Source organism: Rhinoderma darwinii, chromosome 1 (assembly GCF_050947455.1).
Source record: "Rhinoderma darwinii isolate aRhiDar2 chromosome 1, aRhiDar2.hap1, whole genome shotgun sequence".
Taxonomy (NCBI): domain Eukaryota; kingdom Metazoa; phylum Chordata; class Amphibia; order Anura; family Rhinodermatidae; genus Rhinoderma; species Rhinoderma darwinii.
The window spans coordinates 638,054,883-638,074,029 of NC_134687.1; the positions used below are offsets into that span (position 1 = coordinate 638,054,883).

General features: G+C 43.7%; 1 protein-coding gene across 1 annotated transcript in view; it reads right to left on the minus strand.

Annotated features, from left to right (window-relative positions):
* The window catches only part of LOC142656178 (uncharacterized), a 75,633-nt gene that overhangs the window by 15,721 nt on the left and 40,765 nt on the right, over positions 1–19,147 (minus strand). The window contains exons 8-9 of the mRNA XM_075831099.1: positions 15,582–15,755; positions 15,374–15,497 (exon numbers count right to left, since the gene is read on the minus strand). Of these exons, the coding sequence (XP_075687214.1) occupies positions 15,374–15,497; positions 15,582–15,755 (298 nt within the window). The remainder of the gene's footprint in view (positions 1–15,373; positions 15,498–15,581; positions 15,756–19,147) is intronic.

A 19,147-nucleotide genomic window follows, 5' to 3' on the forward strand; every position in this document is an offset into this window, starting at 1 on the left:
GGTTAATTGGCCAGGATCGTCGTTTGCTCTGATCACGGCCGTTACAGCAGAGCGTCAGCTGTAACATACAGCTGACACCCACTGGTAATGGCGCGGGCTCAGCTTTTGAACTGCGCCATCACTGCGATGTAACTGTACTGCGGATTGCAGGTACCCCTTTTGACAATGCAGTATATATAAGGCAGAAGTCATGCAGGGGTAAAAGGCCTTGTATTTTTGTAGGAGGAGCTTTTGACCTGCATAATTTTGGGGGACCATATAACATTGATACAATAATTTTATTGAATAGCTTATTTTGGGTGCGAGAATACCAAGTATGTGTATGTTTTATACAGTTTATTGGACTTTAATTTGATAAAAAAATATTAAAGTAAATTTTGTCGTTGTTGGTTTTTCTTTTACATATTTTTAGTTTAACCCCTTCAGGACTGAGCCTGTTTTGGCCTTCAGGACAAAGCCGATTTTTCAAATCTGACCTGTAAAACAGATAGTAATACCACACAAAATAGTCACTAGTTTACATTTCCCATATGTCTACTTTATGTTTGCATCTTTTTTTTGAACGTTCTTTTATTTTTCTAGGACGTTACAAGGCTTAGAACTTTAGCAGCGATTTCTCATATTTTCAAGAAAATTTCAAAAGGCTATTTTTTCAGGGACCAGTTCAGTTCTGAAGTGGCTTTGAGGGCCTTCTATATTAGAAAGTCCCCATAAATCACCCCATTTTGAAAACTGCACCCCTCAATGTATTCAAAACAGCATTCAGAAAGCGTTTTAACCCTTTAGGCTTTTCACAGGAATTAAGGCAAAGTAGAGGTCAAATTTACAAATTTCATTTTTTTTGGCCAAAATTAATTTGTAATACATTTTTTTCTGTACCACAGAATGTTTTACCAGAGAAACACATCTCAATATTTATTACCCAGATTCTGCAATTTTTAGAAATATCCCACACGTGGCCCTAGTGTGCTAATAGACTGAAACACAGGCCTCAGAAGCAAAAGAGCACCTAGAGGATTTTGGGGCCTCCTTTTTTCAGAATATATTTTAGGCACCATGTCATGTTTGAGGTCTTGTGGGGCCAAAACAGTAAAACCCCCAAAAGTGACCCCATTTTGGAAACTACACCCCTCAAGGAATTCATCTAGGGGTATAGTTAGCCTTTTGAACTCACAGTTTTTTTGCTAAATTTATTTGAATTAGTATGTGAAGATGAAAATCTACTTTTTCTGAAAAAAACAGACATTTTTAATTTTTACATGGAATAAAGGGCAAAAACACCCCAACATACGTAAAGCAATTTCTCCCGATTATAGCAATACCCCATATGTGGTAATATACTGCTGTTTTGACCCACAGAAGGGTTTAGAAGAGAAGGAGCACCATTTGGATTTTGGATTTTGCTGGAATACTTTTCAGTGACGTGTCGCGTTTGCAATGCACTGGGGGGACCAAAATAGTGGAAACCCCCCAAAAGTGACCCCATTTTGGAAACTACACTCCTCAAGGAATTTTTCTAGGGGTAAAGTTAGCATTTTGACCCAACATTTGTTTTGCCGAATTCATTGGAATTAGTCTGTAAAGGTAAAAATCTACTTTTTTTCTGAAAAAACGTAGCCATTTTTCATTTTTACAAAGAATAAAGGAGAACATTTGTAAAACAATTTCTCTCGATTACGGAAATACACCATACGTGGTAATCTGCTGTTTGGACCCCCAGCAGGGCTGAGGGTATGTTCAGGCAGTGTTTTCAGGCATATTTCAGGGCGTTTATGCCTCGAAAAACGCCTGAAAAAACGGCAGATGAATGCCTACAAACATCTGCCCATTGCAATCAATGGGAAAAACAGAAGTTAGTTCATACGGGGCGTCTTTTTACGCCGCTGTTTTAAAAAATGTAGCGTAAAAAAAGACGTTTTGTAAACGGAAGTGCATGTCACGTCTTGAGGCGTATTTTGAAGCCGATTTTCCATTGAACACTATGCAAAACGCCAGAAAAGAAGCTTAAAAAGAAGCCTCAAAAGAAGCTTCAAATTAAAAGAAGCTTAATTTTCAGCTTCAAAAACGCCTGAAAATCAGAGGCTCCGTATTTTCAGAAGATTTTGGTTAAGTGTGTGAGCATACCCTTAGAAGGGAAGGAGCGCTATTTGGCTTTTGGAGCTAAAATTTAGCTAAAATGGTTTTCGGGTGCCATGTCGAAATTGCAAAGCCCCATAAGAGGACAAAACAGTGGAAACCCCCCAAAAGTGACCCCTGTCATGTAGCGGGTTAGTGGACCCACTAGGCCGTACCGCCGTAGCAGAGACGCAGCTGGCCAAACAACAGGAAACCCCAGCAATACAATGTCCCGCACAAGGCTACCTGGATAGTCCAGACAGTGGCCGCAGCTCTAGTACAGATGGAGATTGGTGCAGCAGGTAAAGCCAAACGTGGCGAATGACACAGGTTGCGCCAGACGTGGAGGATTCCTCCGGACGTGGCAGATGACACAGGACGTGGCGGATTCCTCCGAACGTGGCAGATGACACAGGACGTGACACGACACTAATAGACATTAATAGGCACAGGAACAAGAACAGCGCGGGATACAGGAACAGGTGACAAGGCACGGGTAACAACTGGAACGAGAAACCCTAAGGGACCATTTGCAAGACAGACTGGGAAAACTAACAACGCTCAGGCAAGGATTAGAATGCCTGGAGCCTTCTTATAGACCAGGAAATCGTGGCAGTTGATGATGATGACGATTTCCTTTTCGGGACACAGCAGACCGGAGCGGAAGTGAGCGCTGGCATCTCCTAGGAAGGAGATGGGGACCAGCACCCACGGATCCATGGCTGCGGGCGTCGGGAGGTGAGTAAACCAGACGGTCCATGGCCATGGACGCTAAAGTATCCCCCCTCTTACGCCCCCTCTGCTTGGGGCCAGAGCGAGAGAGGAATTTTTTAATAAGAGCAGGAGCACTGAGGTTCTCCTCCGGCTCCCAGGACCTCTCCTCTGGACCAAACCCTCTCCAGTCCACCAAATAGAAAGTCCTTCCTCCTACCCTCTTGCAGTCCAGAATCTCCCTCACCTCGAACACATCAGAAGAACCAAAGGGAGCAACTGTGGAACTAGAAGTCTTGCTGTAGCGGTTCAGGACCACAGGCTTCAGGAGGGACACATGAAAGGAGTTGGGGATTCTGAGGGCAGGACGCAGCTGCAGCTTATAGGAGACAGGGTGTATTGTTGCAGAATTTCAAAAGGACCAAGGAACCTGGGAGCAAACTTGTATGAAGGCACCTTCAAACGAATGTTCCGAGAGGATAGCCAGACTTTGGTACCCGGAAGATACTGAGACGGCTCTCTTCTCCTTGTATTTGCTTTTCGCTTCATGCGATCGACTGACAGCAAAATAGAGGACCGGGTCTGTTGCCAGATTTGCAGAAAGTCCCCATAAGCAGAGTCAGCAGCGGGTAATTGAGATGTGGTCGACACTTGAAGATGGACTCTAGGATGTTGACTGTACACAATGTGAAATGGAGTGGAAGTGGTGGACTCACTTGTGTGTTGGTTGTATGAGAACTCGGCCCATGGAAGAAGCTGTACCCAGATATCGTGCTGTGAAGAGATGAAGTGGCGGAGATAATTCTCCATGATCTGGTTGATCCTCTCGACTTGCCCATTGGACTAGGGGTGATAAGCTGAGGAAAAGTCAAATTTCACATCCAGGAGTTTACAGAGGGCACTCCAGAACGTTGAAGTAAACTGAACCCCCCGGTCGGACACAATGTGAAGAAGCAAGCCATGCAAGCGAAAAATGTGTAGAATGAAGAGACTCGCCAGTCGAGGAGGAGAAGGTAGGCCGGTCAGTGGGATAAAAAGTCCCATCTTAGAGAACCGGTCCACCACCACCCAGACGGTGTTGCATCCTGCTGAGGGGAGGAAGGTCTGTGACAAAGTCCATCGCAATGTGCTGCCAGGGGGTATTGGGTACAGGCAGAGGTTGAAGCAAGCTGGCAGGCTTGGAGTGAGTAACTTTGTCTCTTCTTGCACGGTGTGTGCTTCTAACAAAGTCCAGAACATCTTTAGGTAGCGTGGGCTAAGTGACAATCAGGTCTTGGGTTTTACGGACACCAGGGTGCCCAGCCAGTTTAGAACTGTGTCCCCAGCAGAGAATTCTTCTGTCTGCCAACCGAACAAAAGTCCTCCCCGGAGGGATGTCTCTAACCTGCAGAGGATTAGCAGTGACGATGCAGGACAGGTCTATGATAGTCTGAAGGGACACCACTGTGTCTTCTGTCTCAAACGATCTGGATAGGGCATCGGCCCTCATATTCTTGTGTGCGGGATGGTAGTGGAGCACAAACTGGAAACGGGTGAAGAACACCGACCACCTGGCTTGACGGGGATTCAGTCGTTGAGCAGACTGAAGGTAGGTAAGGTTTTTGTGGTCGGTGAAGATCAGGTTGGGGTGAGCAGCACCCTCTAAAAGATGTCTCCACTCCTCCAGAGCCAATTTGATGGCCAGTAGCAACCGATCTCCAACAGAGTAATTGCGCTCAGCAGAAGAAAAAAGTCTAGAATATTAGCCACATACTACTGCCTTTCCTTTGGAGCTCCTCTGGAACAGAAGTGCACCTGCACCAACAGAGGAAACGTCCACTTCCAGTGAGAACTGCCGAGATACGTCAGGATGATGGAGGATCGAAGCTTAAGTGAAGGCTCTCGAGGCTAATAAATGCGGACTCTGCCTCTGGAGTCCAAACCTTGGCGTTCACACCCTTCTTGGTAAGGGTAGAGATGGGAGCCGTCAGAGATGAGAAGTTTGGAATAACTGCCGGTATAAATAGGCGAACCCAGGAACCGCTGTATGGCCCTTAAGCCTTGAGGACGTGACCACGCCAGGAAAGCTTTCACTTTCTCAGGATCCATCTTGAGACCTTGATCCGAGATGATGTAGCCCAGGAAGGGCAGAGAACTCTTCTCAAAGACGCACTTCTGCAGCTTGGCGTATAAATGATTCTCCCTTAATCGTAATAGAACCTGACGGACATGCCTCGATGAGTCGTCGGATCTGGGGAGAAAATCAAAATACCATCGAGATAAACAACAACACAGACATAGAGGAGATCTCGGAAGATATCATTAACAAACTCCTGAAACACTGTGGGAGCGTTACACAGTCCGAAGGGCATCACTAGGTATTCGTAGTGCATGTCCCGGGTGTTAAATGCCGTCTTCCATTCATCACCCCGGCGAATACGGACTAAACGGGTATTTGTTCTTGACCGTGATCTGGTTGAGACCACGGTAGTCAATGCAGGGTCGAAGAAGAATCCAGCCCCGGCCGGGGAGGAAGACTTTCATATGAAACCCTTTTCCAGACTGTCCTTGATATAGGCCGACATGAATAGAGACTCTGGCAAGGAGAGGGGATATACTCGACCACGGCGGAGAGAGGCATTAGGAAACAGTTCAATGGGGCAGTCATAACTCCGATGTGGAGGCAGCGTCTCAGCCTCCCTTTTGCTGAAAACATCTGCATACTGAGCAAACTGGGGAGGCAGTCCCGCCAATGACTGAGGCAGAGGAGGCTGGACAGGATTGGATCGGCAACAGACAATGACCAAGGCACTTGGAGCCCCATTGGAGAACCTCTCCAGAATTCCAGTCCAGCACTGGGGCATGTAGTCGCAGCCAAGGCAGGCCCAGCAGAACAAGATTGATCAGTTCAAAATGAAGGACTCCAACCTGGAGCTTCAACGGCTTGGTTTTAAAAACGATGGGATCAGGCAGTCCATTAACTGAGGCAACATCCAAAGACGTCTCTAGGGAAACTGTGGGCAACTGAAGATGATCCACTAGCTCTTTCTGGATGAAGTTTGCAGCAGAACCAGAGTCAAGATAGGCAGAAACTTGATGCGTCATCTCGGCGGATACTAGGGTCACAGGAATAGTCAACTTGGAACGGAATTCTCTATTAGGTACCGTTGCATCTAGGGTTGTCTCTCCAATCAATCATAGGCAATGGGGTCTCTCTGGCCTCTGGGGACACAGACGCACAATATGGCCTCTGAGGCCGCAATACAAAGTTTCTCCTGGGTAGAACATTTCACATAGTTACATTGCATAGGATCCTCTGGTGGGACGACTGAGGAGGATTGCTGGAAAGTAGAATCCAGCCTAGGAAGTTCTCTCTCCCGTAGAACCTCTTGGGAACGCTCCCGGATCCTCATGTCAACCCGGGTGGCGAGTAACATAAGATCATCCAGGGTAGATGGCAGATCGCAAGCAGCCAGCTCATCCTTAATCCCTGAAGACAGTCCCCGCCAGAATGTGGCCACCAAAGCCTTGTTGTTCCAGGTCAAATAAGCAGCCAGGATACGGAACTGAATGGCATACTCGCCCACGGAGAGGTCTCCCTGGTGTAGGGTCAGCAAGGATGCAGCAGCCGAAGAAACTCTCCCAGGTTCCTCAAAAATCGAGCGGAAGGTCTGTAAGAAGCACTGCAAGTCACTGGTCCCTGATGTTCCCATAGAAGATTAGCCCATGCCAGGGCTTTGCCAGTAAGGAGAGAGATGATGAAGGCGATCCTGACTTCATCCGAAGAGAAGGACCTGGCACGTAGTCTGAAGTGGATCAGGCACGGATTCAAAAATCCCCTGCAGGTCCTCGGGTCTCCGTCATAACACGGAGGTGTCAAGGATCATTAGCCTGTATATTGTTTGCAAAAACATTATTGCTTTATATCAGTATATTCCACAAAGATTTGTAAATGAAACAAGATGGAGTCTGTATTAGGAACATGCCTATGGAGACACCGCCCCTGGAATGCAAGAGGAGTGTACAGATGAACTTACAGCTGAATAGAGCCAATGGGGCTTAAGCACGTCCCACATCTCTAGGGAGGAGACTTGTGATTCTTTTCTTTGTTCAATAAAGTTTAGTTCTTACTTCCTACTTCACTGAGGGAGGATGTCTACCACCATTTGTCTGTTTGGCACATATCTTCCATGCATGCCCTCAGTTTCCAATTTACAGAGGTGGCTATTCGTTGTGGAATAACAGGGAGAAGGAAGTTTAACCCTGACAATTGGCACCCAAACGTGGGGCCACACGTGGGGATCTCGGAATCCGGACAACCCACATTCACAGAGTGAAGCAGATGACCCGGGACTGCCCACTGAAGGAGCCTGATCACCTCCACAATAACACGGTAAGTCAGTTGATATGATAAATTTTCGACTTATCTGTGTTAGTGGACGGTCTTGTGGTGGTCTGTAGAACCCTGGTCGGTTGCCTGGATTAGCTCAGGCGACAGGGGCGACATCCCCGCTGTGTGATCACGTACCCGTAAGAAATTAGTCGCGCCCAACTCACCATCCTCTGGATAATTAGGGACTAGATAGAAAATATAACCGGTCTTATACGCGGGCATGCGGGCACAATACATGTGCGATAAATCGTGTGATAAGTCGTGGGACAGGCGTACGCGGGGTGTAAACACTGATGAGTTGTGGGTAATATTTCGGCCAGACCTAGAGAGTTGCAGACTGCGAAATTGTAATATTTCCGGCTAGACCAAGAGAGTTGCAGACCGAAAATTGTTATATAGATTAAGTGAAGAATATAGACGGTTAGAATGGATGGTTTACGGACAAATATTCAAATCATCAGGATTACCCGTACCCGGACGATCCTATTCGTATGATTTGGTGAAACAAAGGGAAGTTGGAAATAAGAAAGGCATTGTATGTTATATGTATTAGAAACCACAGGACCAGCCACCGCCCTGTAATGGCGGCAGTCTCTCATGTTGGGTGTGTCCCCATTGTGGGCAGCAAAACCCCCCTCACAGCTGAGCTATGTGCTTCCTGTGGGAGAAGGCTGCCCCCCACCACCTGATGAGGTCACGCCCGGCCCAATCAAATCAGTATGAAATTATAGCCTTGTTAATTTTGTCATTTCCCTCAGTAAAGAGCTGACAGTAACACATGCTGCAGTGTTTTCTTCTATTCTAGATTCCGTCCCAGGGGTGCAGGACGCTGTGCACTGGTGAAAAGACACGTCATCATAATATAGATATAGTGGCCGACAGATTGGACACAGTTACAGATTATGTGTTTGATGTTTTGAACGTAGATAATTCCTATACAATAGTGTGATGAATTATTGCAGATACGTACGTTCTCTTGTGTTGTACAGATGTGTGACTCTTGGAGGTTCATTGTATGGGAGAATTTTCGCCGGCATTAAAATTGTTAAGATTGTGAGAACAGAAGCTGTGAGGAGTGAGTGTATGACCCCCTCCTGTAGAATTTGATGTAACGTGTGTGATAGATTGTGTGGGGGAGGGGGGCTGTGTGCAGTGTGAAGTCTTGACAGCAGACTGGTGTAAGCTTGTATATGGAGCGTGGACTGATGAGACAAGTGATTACAATATTGCACTGATTTTAGATTTATAATGTATGCTCTTATTTTTAACAGCAGTAATGTCTAAAAAAACAAAATTCTTAGTGTTTTGTGTATGGGGTTAAAATCTGTTTCTTTTTTTCTGTGTAAAGGAAAGTTTCTTATCTTTGCGCATGCGCTGTTGTCCTAAATTTCACCCAGCAAGAAAAATATTACAGACTGCTGGATATGTCTGCAAAAAGATATAACAGTTACGCTGCATATTTATGTGTTATGATGTGATAAGATTTAATGTGTTTTGATGTTAATTCAAATGTATTAAACTACAGATATTGAGAGACACGGGGTCTTGAAAATGTATGTGCCCCCACTGTTCGCTTTTTTTATATACAGTTTATTGGTTTGCAGTAATTAATATTACCAGATATATTATTTTCCGTTTTATTGAATAACTAATTACAATTGTTTTGTTTTTGTTTTTTACATATGAGGCAAGTGCTATAGTGCTGCCTAAATGTTATTTTGGAAAATGTGAGATGTTTTACAGGTAAATGGTTGCAAGTCATTTTAAAGATAAAATTTATTTTTGTCAGGAGAAAGTCATTTTTGTTCCAGGCTGTTGTGTATTACAGGGGGTTAAACTAGTGCCCCCCCAGATAGAGTGCCCAACTTTATTATGTTGACATGTAGTTTTGAACCCTGCTACATTACTTTCGCAGAGTCCAAAAAGGGGGGAATGGTGAAGGGACTGATCAGGTACAATTTAGTTTTTTTTTAAATTAATGAATTTGGTTCCAGGAGATCTGCAAAATGTGTAAGAGACCATCCCCCTCCAGCAAATTTACACAAGAGGCCGAGGTCACTCACAGATGAGTCTTTACAGATTTAGTAGGGAAGGAGGTGAAAATTATATGAACATTGTTAATTTTATGTAAAGATTTTAGTAATTTTTATTTGTTTTTGTATTAATCAAGTATTTACGGAACCTGATAAAAGTGAGATTCTCAAAGTGTTCTGGATTATCAGATGAGTGTGGAGAAGTGTATAACATTTGTTTCTGTTTTTGAGAATGAAGACGCCACCCCTTTGAAATGTTCTATCTATATGTGACATAGGTTTCCAATGTAAATTTGTAATGTAGAAATACTTGATCATATACAGTATGTACAAGACAGGATACGAGGCACCAGGTAAATTATCCAGAAACCACTCTCACCTTCTCATTCATCTCAAGGAGCGGAGCTGGAGGTGCTCGCTGAGGCTTGTAACCTGGCAGAAGGTAAGACGACCGACATTTACACTGACTCTAGGTACGCTTTTGGCATCGCCCACAATTATGGGCCCATTGGTAATAGGAACTTTATTGGATCATCGGGTAAGCCAATTGAGAGAGAAAGAGAAGACAGACCTGACAACAAGGGTATGTGCGGCCATGTGTCAGTAAATTGGCTTGTCCCTGGATACAATAATGCCACCACTAGGTTTGTAGCAGCCTGCACGATGTGCGCACGGCATGATATAGGTAAAACAGCAAAGGTACCTGTGAAAAGTGCAGCCCGGCCAGATTACCCATCCCAGCGACTGAAGAACATGAAACTACCCGAGGTAGAAGTGTATGACTCGGTGCTCGTGTGTGTAGACCTGTTCTCAGGGTGGCCTGAAGCCCGGCCGGTATCTTCCCCACTGCAGACGTTGTGTGTAAGTGACAGGGGAACAGTGTTATCCCAAGTATTGACCTGGTGTTTGTACAATGATAAGATGTCAGCAGTTCTCCAGATGTTGTCTCAAAGTTAGCTTGTTTAATAACGATATTCAAAAAGTGTTGTGGGAATATTAAATACTGATGTTAAGTTTTATGTAAAGTTCTGGACCAGCCTTACCATTGGACTATTGGAGGCATGTGTCAGTATTATATTTGTGTAAATGATAACTTCTTGGTGCAAGTAGATTCCCATTTGAAAATATTTTTGTTGTGAAAGGAAAATTTTAGAGCAGAGAATTCTGTGCAGTGTATATGTGTATGTATAGAAGAAGAAGAATCAGGTTGTATGTATCAGTTTTAGTTACTGCCCAGTGTGAACGTTTAACATAAATCTGTCATTGTTAATGTTTTTCTTCAACTCAATTATCTGATTAAGATAAATTACTGATTATGCGATGGAAAGCTTGTTCTCCACAGGAAGTGTCCAACTGGGAGCGAAAGGCGTGAGAACCAGATTCTGACAGAATGTGGAAACCTGGTAGTGCCCAAGGCACTCTTGATGGCACTTGCATTGATGGTGTATGACCTCACATATGCCCCAAGACTGCAAGGATCGATGTGGTAAGATCTAATTGGTATGTCCCAGGCTTTACAGCTGATGCTGCTAAATTCTGTTAGAGCTGTTGGATTTGCCTACAGAACGGTCCTGGCAGACCGGTGCCAACCTTATCATACCCGCCTCCCACGAAGAGAACCGACCTTGAGAGGCCTTCCCAGGTAGAACGAAACAGAGTAGGGGGAGAAAAATTGGCTTGAGACACTTGTCAGATAAACATGTGGAATTTGTGTATATTTCTGTGAATAGGAGATGTTCCAGGTAATCAGCTGAGATCAAGGTATAAATCCTGCTGGAAAGTGTAAACACCAAGTGCAAATACAATGTACCCAGTAATTACACATTGTCTAGGTGCCCTGTCCAGTGGAACAGAGAAGTTTTTTCTTACATGAAGGTGTTTGTTTGATGTAGTTTAAGGGCCTGTCATTATTATTGTATGTACTTAGAACAACGTTTATAGTGTATGCGGATTAGCATTTATTTTAACAATTGACAAGGTTTGGGTCCCCGGCAAGTGGCAGTACACATGAACTAAAAGACTTTTAATATGATGAACTCCATCACTGAGATGCGGCATGCGCAGCCTGAGCCAGTACAACACGTTTATCACGAACTGACGGCAGTGTCACAATTCTAAGCAGCCGCCCAGACAAGTAACTTACCGGAGGAAGAGGACAGATGTGGAGGGTTTGTGGTAGTCACAATAAAACTCCACTACTCCGTCTACGTGGGATCTCACTCCAGGCTCACAGCATGAGGTGCTATGTACAGCCCGTGACGTATACTAAAAGAGACGGTGTCTGACAGATGAGAAGGACCAAACCAAGTCCTGATGACATCAAAGATCAAAGTAAAGACCAAAGACCTGAGTGAATCCGTCAGCAGTATCAAGTGTTTTAATAAGTAAGTGACCAGGTGGAGGATAATAATAAATCCCCCACTGGACACCACTGTGCAGTCTGACTCCACAGAAGACAGGAGACAGAAGAAGAAGAGGACGATGATGTACAGGACTTGCAATGAACCCATGGGACCCAAAACCTGAGGGTGATAGCATTATATTATTAGTTGAGGCTTTATTGTTTATATTGTCTGAGGTTTATAATTATAATGTGTGTAAATATGCCGCGGCACTGCAAATTACGATCTGAGGAGTTTGTGAAGGTCACTGGTTGTTGTCACTCATATGTAAGAAGTACATGGCAGCAATGAGAGCCCGGAGGTTATGTTACCCGGGTGTCTTTAGGTTTGAGGAAGATGCTGCCCATGACCTGTTATATCTGCAGGGGTAAAAGTCCCATTAGGACAGTAAGTGACAGTGCGACAATTATTACCGTTAATAAAAATGTAGACTGGATTAATTATATATATTACAACCAGCAGCGGTTTGTAGATTATACCAAGACAACCATCCTGTATCCTGAGGAGAATAGGGAAAGTTAGGACCACTCCGAAACCTTGGAAGTCCAGGTACAAAGGGGGGTTACTCATAAGGAGTAGCTTGTCTCAAGCTGGTGAAGAAATCCAAAACCCCTACCCGCCTGGTTCGAGTGGTCAGTAGTAGGTTGCTAGGCAAGACTCAGGGATAGAGTAGTAATGTTTTTAGGGGGGACTGTCAGGGATCATTAGCCTGTATATTGTTTGCAAAAACATTATTGTTTTATATCAGTATATTCCACAAAGATTTGTAAATGAAACAAGATGGAGTCTGTATGAGGAACACGCCTATGGAGACACCGCCCCTGGAATGCAAGAGGAGTGTACAGATGAACTTACAGCTGAATAGAGCCAATGGGGCTTAAGCACGTCCCACATCTCTAGGGAGGAGACTTGTGATTCTTTTCTTTGTTCAATAAAGTTTAGTTCTTACTTCCTACTTCACTGAGGGAGGATGCCTACCACCATTTGTCTGTTTGGTACATATCTTCCATTCATGCCCTCAGTTTCCAATTTACAGAGGTGGCTATTCGGTGTGGAATAACAGGGAGAAGGAAGTTTAACCCTGACAGAGGTAGCGGCAAATAGCACAGGGGATTGGTACTGGTACAGGCAGGAAGTGTAGCAGGAGGAACAGCAGGAATGGGTGCGGTGACGACTGTGGTAGGAACAAGCAGCTGATGGGCTACGCTATTGTCTGGCCTCTGGTTGCCATGACAAGGATCGACAGCCCCCACAAATGCATGTGGGGGGCTGCCGATCTGCTCTAAATCTCTTCACCCTGGGCTAGAAGAGGGTTCCAGCCCATCCTCCCACGCCTGAGCTTTGTTGTGTATTCCTAGTCTGTTTTGCCTATGGCTCCCTAGTGTTTCCTGCTCCCAGTTTTCCTGTATTCTATACTTGTAGCCTGATCTAGTGCCGTGCCTAGCTGTAGTCGTGCTGTGCTGTATACCACGCCTGTCCTGCTTCTCCACGGCTGACGTTCACCTGCTGCCAAGTTCTTGCCAAGCCTGCCTTGCTACTGTCCGAGCTGACACAGGTACCCTATACGAACTATAGACTTTTACCTGCGTCCTGTTGGCCAGCTGCCTTACCACCAAGACGGTACGGGCCAGTGGGTCCACGAACCCTACGTGACAATACAAACTCCATGCAGATGTTGTCCTTGGTCCCCAGCGCTGCAAGGCAATAGTGCTAACCACTGAGCCACCATGCCGCCTAAAACAATGGCGTCAATATAGGAAAAAGCAATTTTCAGTATTGTTTTTCTTGTTTATTTTTTATCCCGTTCATGTTTCACGCTAAATAACCTGTTAAATTAATTTGTCAAGTTATTACGGTCGTGTATATACCTACTATGTGTAGGTTTTTTGTTTTTATGTAATGTGGGAGCAATAAAATATATTTTATGCAAAATAATGACTTTTTTTGGGGACTTTTTAAATTAATTTATTACTTTATTTTTTTTAATCCCATTAAGGGATTACTTTATTTTTTACTTATGTATTAGCATACTCCTGTACATAGTGTGCCCGAACAGCAGGCAAACGGAACAAATCTCCTTTTGGGAGATTTGATTTGTCTTCACATACAGTTATAGGTATTTATTATAAACGGAACAGACAGCCCTGGGGTCCTTTGTAGGTCCCCAGGGCTGAATGCAGAGGGATTCCCCGGTGTTTGATAGAATCACAGAAATCCCGGTGATGCAATCAAAGAGGGGAATTCCCTTTGATCATGCCGCCGTCACGGACCACGGCGATCAAAGGGTTAAACAGCTGGTGTCAGAATGTTTTCCGACCCCAGCTGTGTTCAGGAGGCTGCTCTGAGATCAGAAGCTGTTCGTTACAGCTCCTGCTTAGAGGATGAGCTAAAGTAAAGTTTTTGTGGGACTTACACACGCAGCACAGCGTGATCTCACGAGATCACGCTGTGCTGTTATTCACAGCGTGATCTCTCGAGATCACACTGTGCCGCGATTCAGTCCCACACAATCTTTACCGAAGTGTCGGGAGTGTAAATAGACATCGTGTGCTGGCTGGAGGCAATGTCTATTCACTCTCAAGACACTTCAGTAAAGTTAATGTGGGTGTAAAGGATCTGCCAGACACAGCTTCTGTGTCGACACCCGTGGGTATTCAGTCTGCACCTGCTCCTAAGTCTGAGAGAGTGACTCCATCTTCTACCAGTCAGGCTGGGAGGCTTAGGAGTGGGAGAGCCTATCACAGCCTGGCCGGACGGAGCTAGCTCCCGCCCTCTGTCTATTTATACCTGCATTTCCTGCTCCTCCTTTGCCTGTGATTCTGTCTGTTTCCTGGCTCTGCTGCTGCTGCTTGAACTATTTGTCCTCTGCTTCATTTTGACCCTGGCTTTACTGACAATTCTCCTGCTCTGCATTTGGTACCTCGTACACTCCTGGTTTGACTCGACTCGTTCACTACTCTCGTTGCTCACAGTGCTGCCGTGGGCAACTGCCCCATTTCCCTAACTTCTGTGTATCCTTGTCTGTTTGTCTGTCGTGCAGTTATTGAGCGTAGGGACCGTCGCCCAGTTGTACGCCGTCGCCTAGAACGGGCCGTTGCAAGTAGGCAGGGACTGAGTGGCGGGTAGATTAGGGCTCACCTGTCTGTCTCCCTACCCCGTCATTATAGTGGGTGTATGTGACAGCACAGAGTGAATACAAATGGACATGAATGGAGAGAAGTGTATGACGCTGATTGGTCAGCGTCATACACTCCTCTGTACAACGCCCACTTGGTCAAAAGGTAAAAAACGCCCAGTTGTCTATTGAGAAACTAATTAGCATAAATCTAAAATTGCTCATAACTTGCTCAAAAATTATCGTTTGTTATCTACATTACAGCGCCGATCAGATTATGAAGGAGATAGGGCGCTTATAATGTGATGATAGAGCCTCTTTAATGTTATGGCTGAACAGCGTATGTGTGTGATGTATGTATGTATGTATATATATATATATAGCTATCACAATAGAAGTGGATCGTACAGTGAATGTAAACTGTCACCCAGATAAAAGGTGAATGTGGAAGAAATCATAAATTTGAAAATAATAAATCCATATTTTCTAGTTATCATCTACACTCTCTAGAGTTTATAAACCTTTACAAAGAATTCTAACAATTCGACGCGCAAGAAGTGCCATTGTTCCTATTTTTCTGGCCAACACATATATAGATATAAATAAATAATCGGTCTCTTCTTACCTTGTAATGTGTGCGGCCGGTAGTTCTCCATTATGACCTCCTCGTACAGATCCTTGTGTCCTTCTAGATACTCCCACTCCTCCATGGAGAAATGGACAGTGACATCCTGACACCTTATAGGAACCTGACACACACAATGATACAGTCATCACCCAGACACCTCCAGTGCTGTTACTGTATAATTTCCCAGCATTCCCAGCAGTGTCACCTCTCCAGTCAGCAGCTCAGTCATCTTGTAGATCAGTTCTAAGATCTTCTTCTCATGTATCCGGGAGTGAGGGGGATGCTCTGTGATGGGGCTCTGACAACTGCTCCATCCTCCTGACTCATGGATGATGGGAGTCGTACAGTCACCCGATGTCTTCTTCACCATTGTGTACTCCTGTGTATGGAGAGAGACACTTAGAGAACTGAACACAGTATTCCCCCCTTAGTAGAAAGAGGGAGATTGTGACCCCCGGTGTATAGGGCTTTACTGACCCCACATCTGTAATATTGGAGACCTCGCCTACAAAAAGACATTGGGAAAATAGAACGAGGCCAAAACTAAAAAGGAAATAATATTGGGAGCGCCTAGATAGACCATTTGCTCTCCTCCTGCCGTCATCTTCTATGTTTCTATATACTGTAGATGCCATCCTGATCCACCTGGTTTCTCCTACTTGTCATTCTCATTGTGGCTAAATCTCCCCTCTCCATATCTTCTTTTAGGTTTACACTTATTAAAATCTTTTATTTGGTCCTTGGTAGGAGGTGTAAAGGACATATATGCTTAGATGGTATTTGGTCACGATATCACTTATAAAATTATGAATTCTATACTCTCTATATATTTCGAGTTTGTATACATTACCATTTGAAGGTGCTAGTTGACCTCTGTCTAGAGGCATATTACATGCTCTCCCTGTGTGTTGTTGCCTTACCTATTGCACATTATGTATTACCATATAGATTAGGCAATGGTGGTTATGTTCTGATGATCTCTGAGTTTTTTCATTTTTAAGTATGTTTTAATATTTGTATGTATATTTATGTGAGCTTTTGGGTGTTTTTCCATACTTATGGAATAATAAAAATAATATTTTGGACTAAATACATGTCTAAAGATTCTTTCTTGTATGGTATGGTAATATGATACATATATAGGTTTTCTTTAATTTTGACTATGCCTTATGGTTATATAATTGCCCAATGGGTATTATAGGTGCTAATTCTTGTTTTTGTTATATATATATTTTGAGCAGAAACTCTGTTTATGGATTATAAATCTCGTGACCAGGTGTGGGTTACACAGCTAACAGCTATATTTGATGATACAGTACCTCCTAGAGAGGATGCAAATGCGTGTGTGAGAGAACTAAAATCATCTCTCAAATATCTACTTAAAAAACGGACCAGAGTATGGTGGAATAAAGCGACATTGGAAAACAACCTACAGAAATATTAATTCCACGTGGTCTAAGGATACAGGTGTTTCCCTCATTTCCTATATTTATATTGCTTTTGTAACAAGGTGGGAGGAATCTTGCAGGAATTGCTCCAATACATTTTTAGAGCTTCTAATTGGTGTGGACAAAAAAAACCCTTGAAGCACTGGAAGTGGAAATTGAATTATTAAAAAGACAAATTAAAGAAAGACTCCACAGAGTAGGAAATTAAAAAATTCGAGGGGGGAGTTGGAAGTTGAATTTAAGAAATGGGAATCGGAGGTACAAGAGGCAAAAGTTAAAAAATTCAAAAGGGATCAGCTGGATTATGTGAATAAAACGGCATAGAAATGGCAACGGTTGGGAAGAGTTCAGTCCTTATCTCGAACCTCATCTGTTTCATCCACTCGGAGTTATCAAGGGGACCGTTTTTTTAGACAAACGCCCCGTGGAACACCGGGAAGAGGATGTGGTCCAACCTGAGAAATACACCCGAGAACATCAGAAAAAGAGAGAATTTATCGGGGACAGAATGACCAGGAGAAGGGGAAGGAGACATTAGAGGTAATAAATCTATCGATTTCTGTTCTCAGGAGGGGGTCTTACCTTTTCTCCTACTATTAATTTTGACACATAGGGTGTCACATAGGGGACACATTTAAGCTGTTAAGGACTTACATCTATTTGCCCGTAAGGTAATTCTTAAAAGGCATTTCTTTGACCCTGATAAATTTACACCTAGTACGGATGAGGAAAGGGAGACACTGATGGCTTTGGAAGCCTTGTGTGAGGAAAATAGACACAAGGAGTATATGAGGGATAAACTCCCTAAGAATTCACGTAAAAAAAAGTACCACGTTCCCCTCTTCCTCCCTTTGTCCGCAGGTTATGATTTTTGTCAAATTGGTTACAGGTGAGATGAGGGCAATTAAATCTAATTATAATGACAATCTGACTGTAGCAGAACGTATTGCCCTTAAAGAACTAAGAAACATGAATGATATCGTGTTCAAACCTGCGGACAAGGGGGGGGGGTGCAACATTGTAGCGTGGCCCAATATCATGTACGAACAAGAGGCTAGACGATAGCTAGATGATACAGGCACCTTTAGGGTATTACAACAAAACCCAGTTACTATTTTTAGCTCACAGCTTGAATCTATTTTGAAACAAGCAGTGGACAATATGGTTATCCCTATGGAGGTATATGAGGGTTTAAAAGTAAGAGAACCTAGAATCCCTACAAAATACTTTTTACCTAAAGTACACAAAAATGTCATCTGCCCTCCAGGTCGACCGATCATCTCAGGGATTGGTGGTCTTTGTGAACCAATCTGCCGCTTTATTGACTACTATTTGAGACCTCATGTGGAGTCCCTCCCCTCCTATATCAGGGACTCAACAGATATGTTGATATCCCTGGAAGATTTAAAACTAGAGGAGGATATGTATATTGTGACTAGTGATGTAGAGTCACTCTATACGTCAATTGACCATGTGCATGGTTTGAGACCTTGCAGATTTTTTCTAGAAATGGGCAATTTTGGTAGAGATATAGTGGATCTAATTTTAGAGCTACTTGAATTTGTCCTTTGCCACAACTTCTTTACATTTAAAGACAAATATTATATGTCTGGTACGGCTATGGGGGCCACATGTGCCGCATCATATGCAAATTTGTTTATGGGTTTTTGGGAGGGGAGTACTATACAAAGTGATAACAACCCATATGTGACATCGGTGTTGTCATGGCGATGATTTATTGATGATGTTCTGTTTCTCTGGCAGGGTACGGAACATGATCTTGGAGGTTTTTTGAACTACCTAAACGCTAATGATGTCAACATTAAATAAGTAAGTAAATACAGCAAAACTGCAATTGAATTTTTGGATATTCAGATTCTGATCGAGACTGATGGTAAAATTAAAACTGATATCTTTAGAAAGGCGACCTCAGTCAATTCATACTTAATGGCAGATTCCTCCCATCCTAAACATGTTATAAAGCCAATTCCGAAAGGACAATTCCTCCGAGCGAGGCATATTTGTTCCCCTGACGAATGCTTTGAAGCTCGATCTAAGGATCTTATATCGAGATTTCAAAGAAGGGGTTATGAGGAAACACGTGAGACGGGAATATAATAATGCAAAAATCGAAGAAACGAAGTGATCTCTTAAAACCAAAGGTAAAGAAGGGGCCAGATGAGGTGGTAAGGTTTATTTAGGGTTACAATAAACAGTGGAATGTAATGAGAGGTATTTTTTCAAAAACACTGGGCAGTTTTGAAAACAGACAAAACTTTAGCCAAAATTCTAACCCCCCAGCCGGCTATGACACCAAGACGCA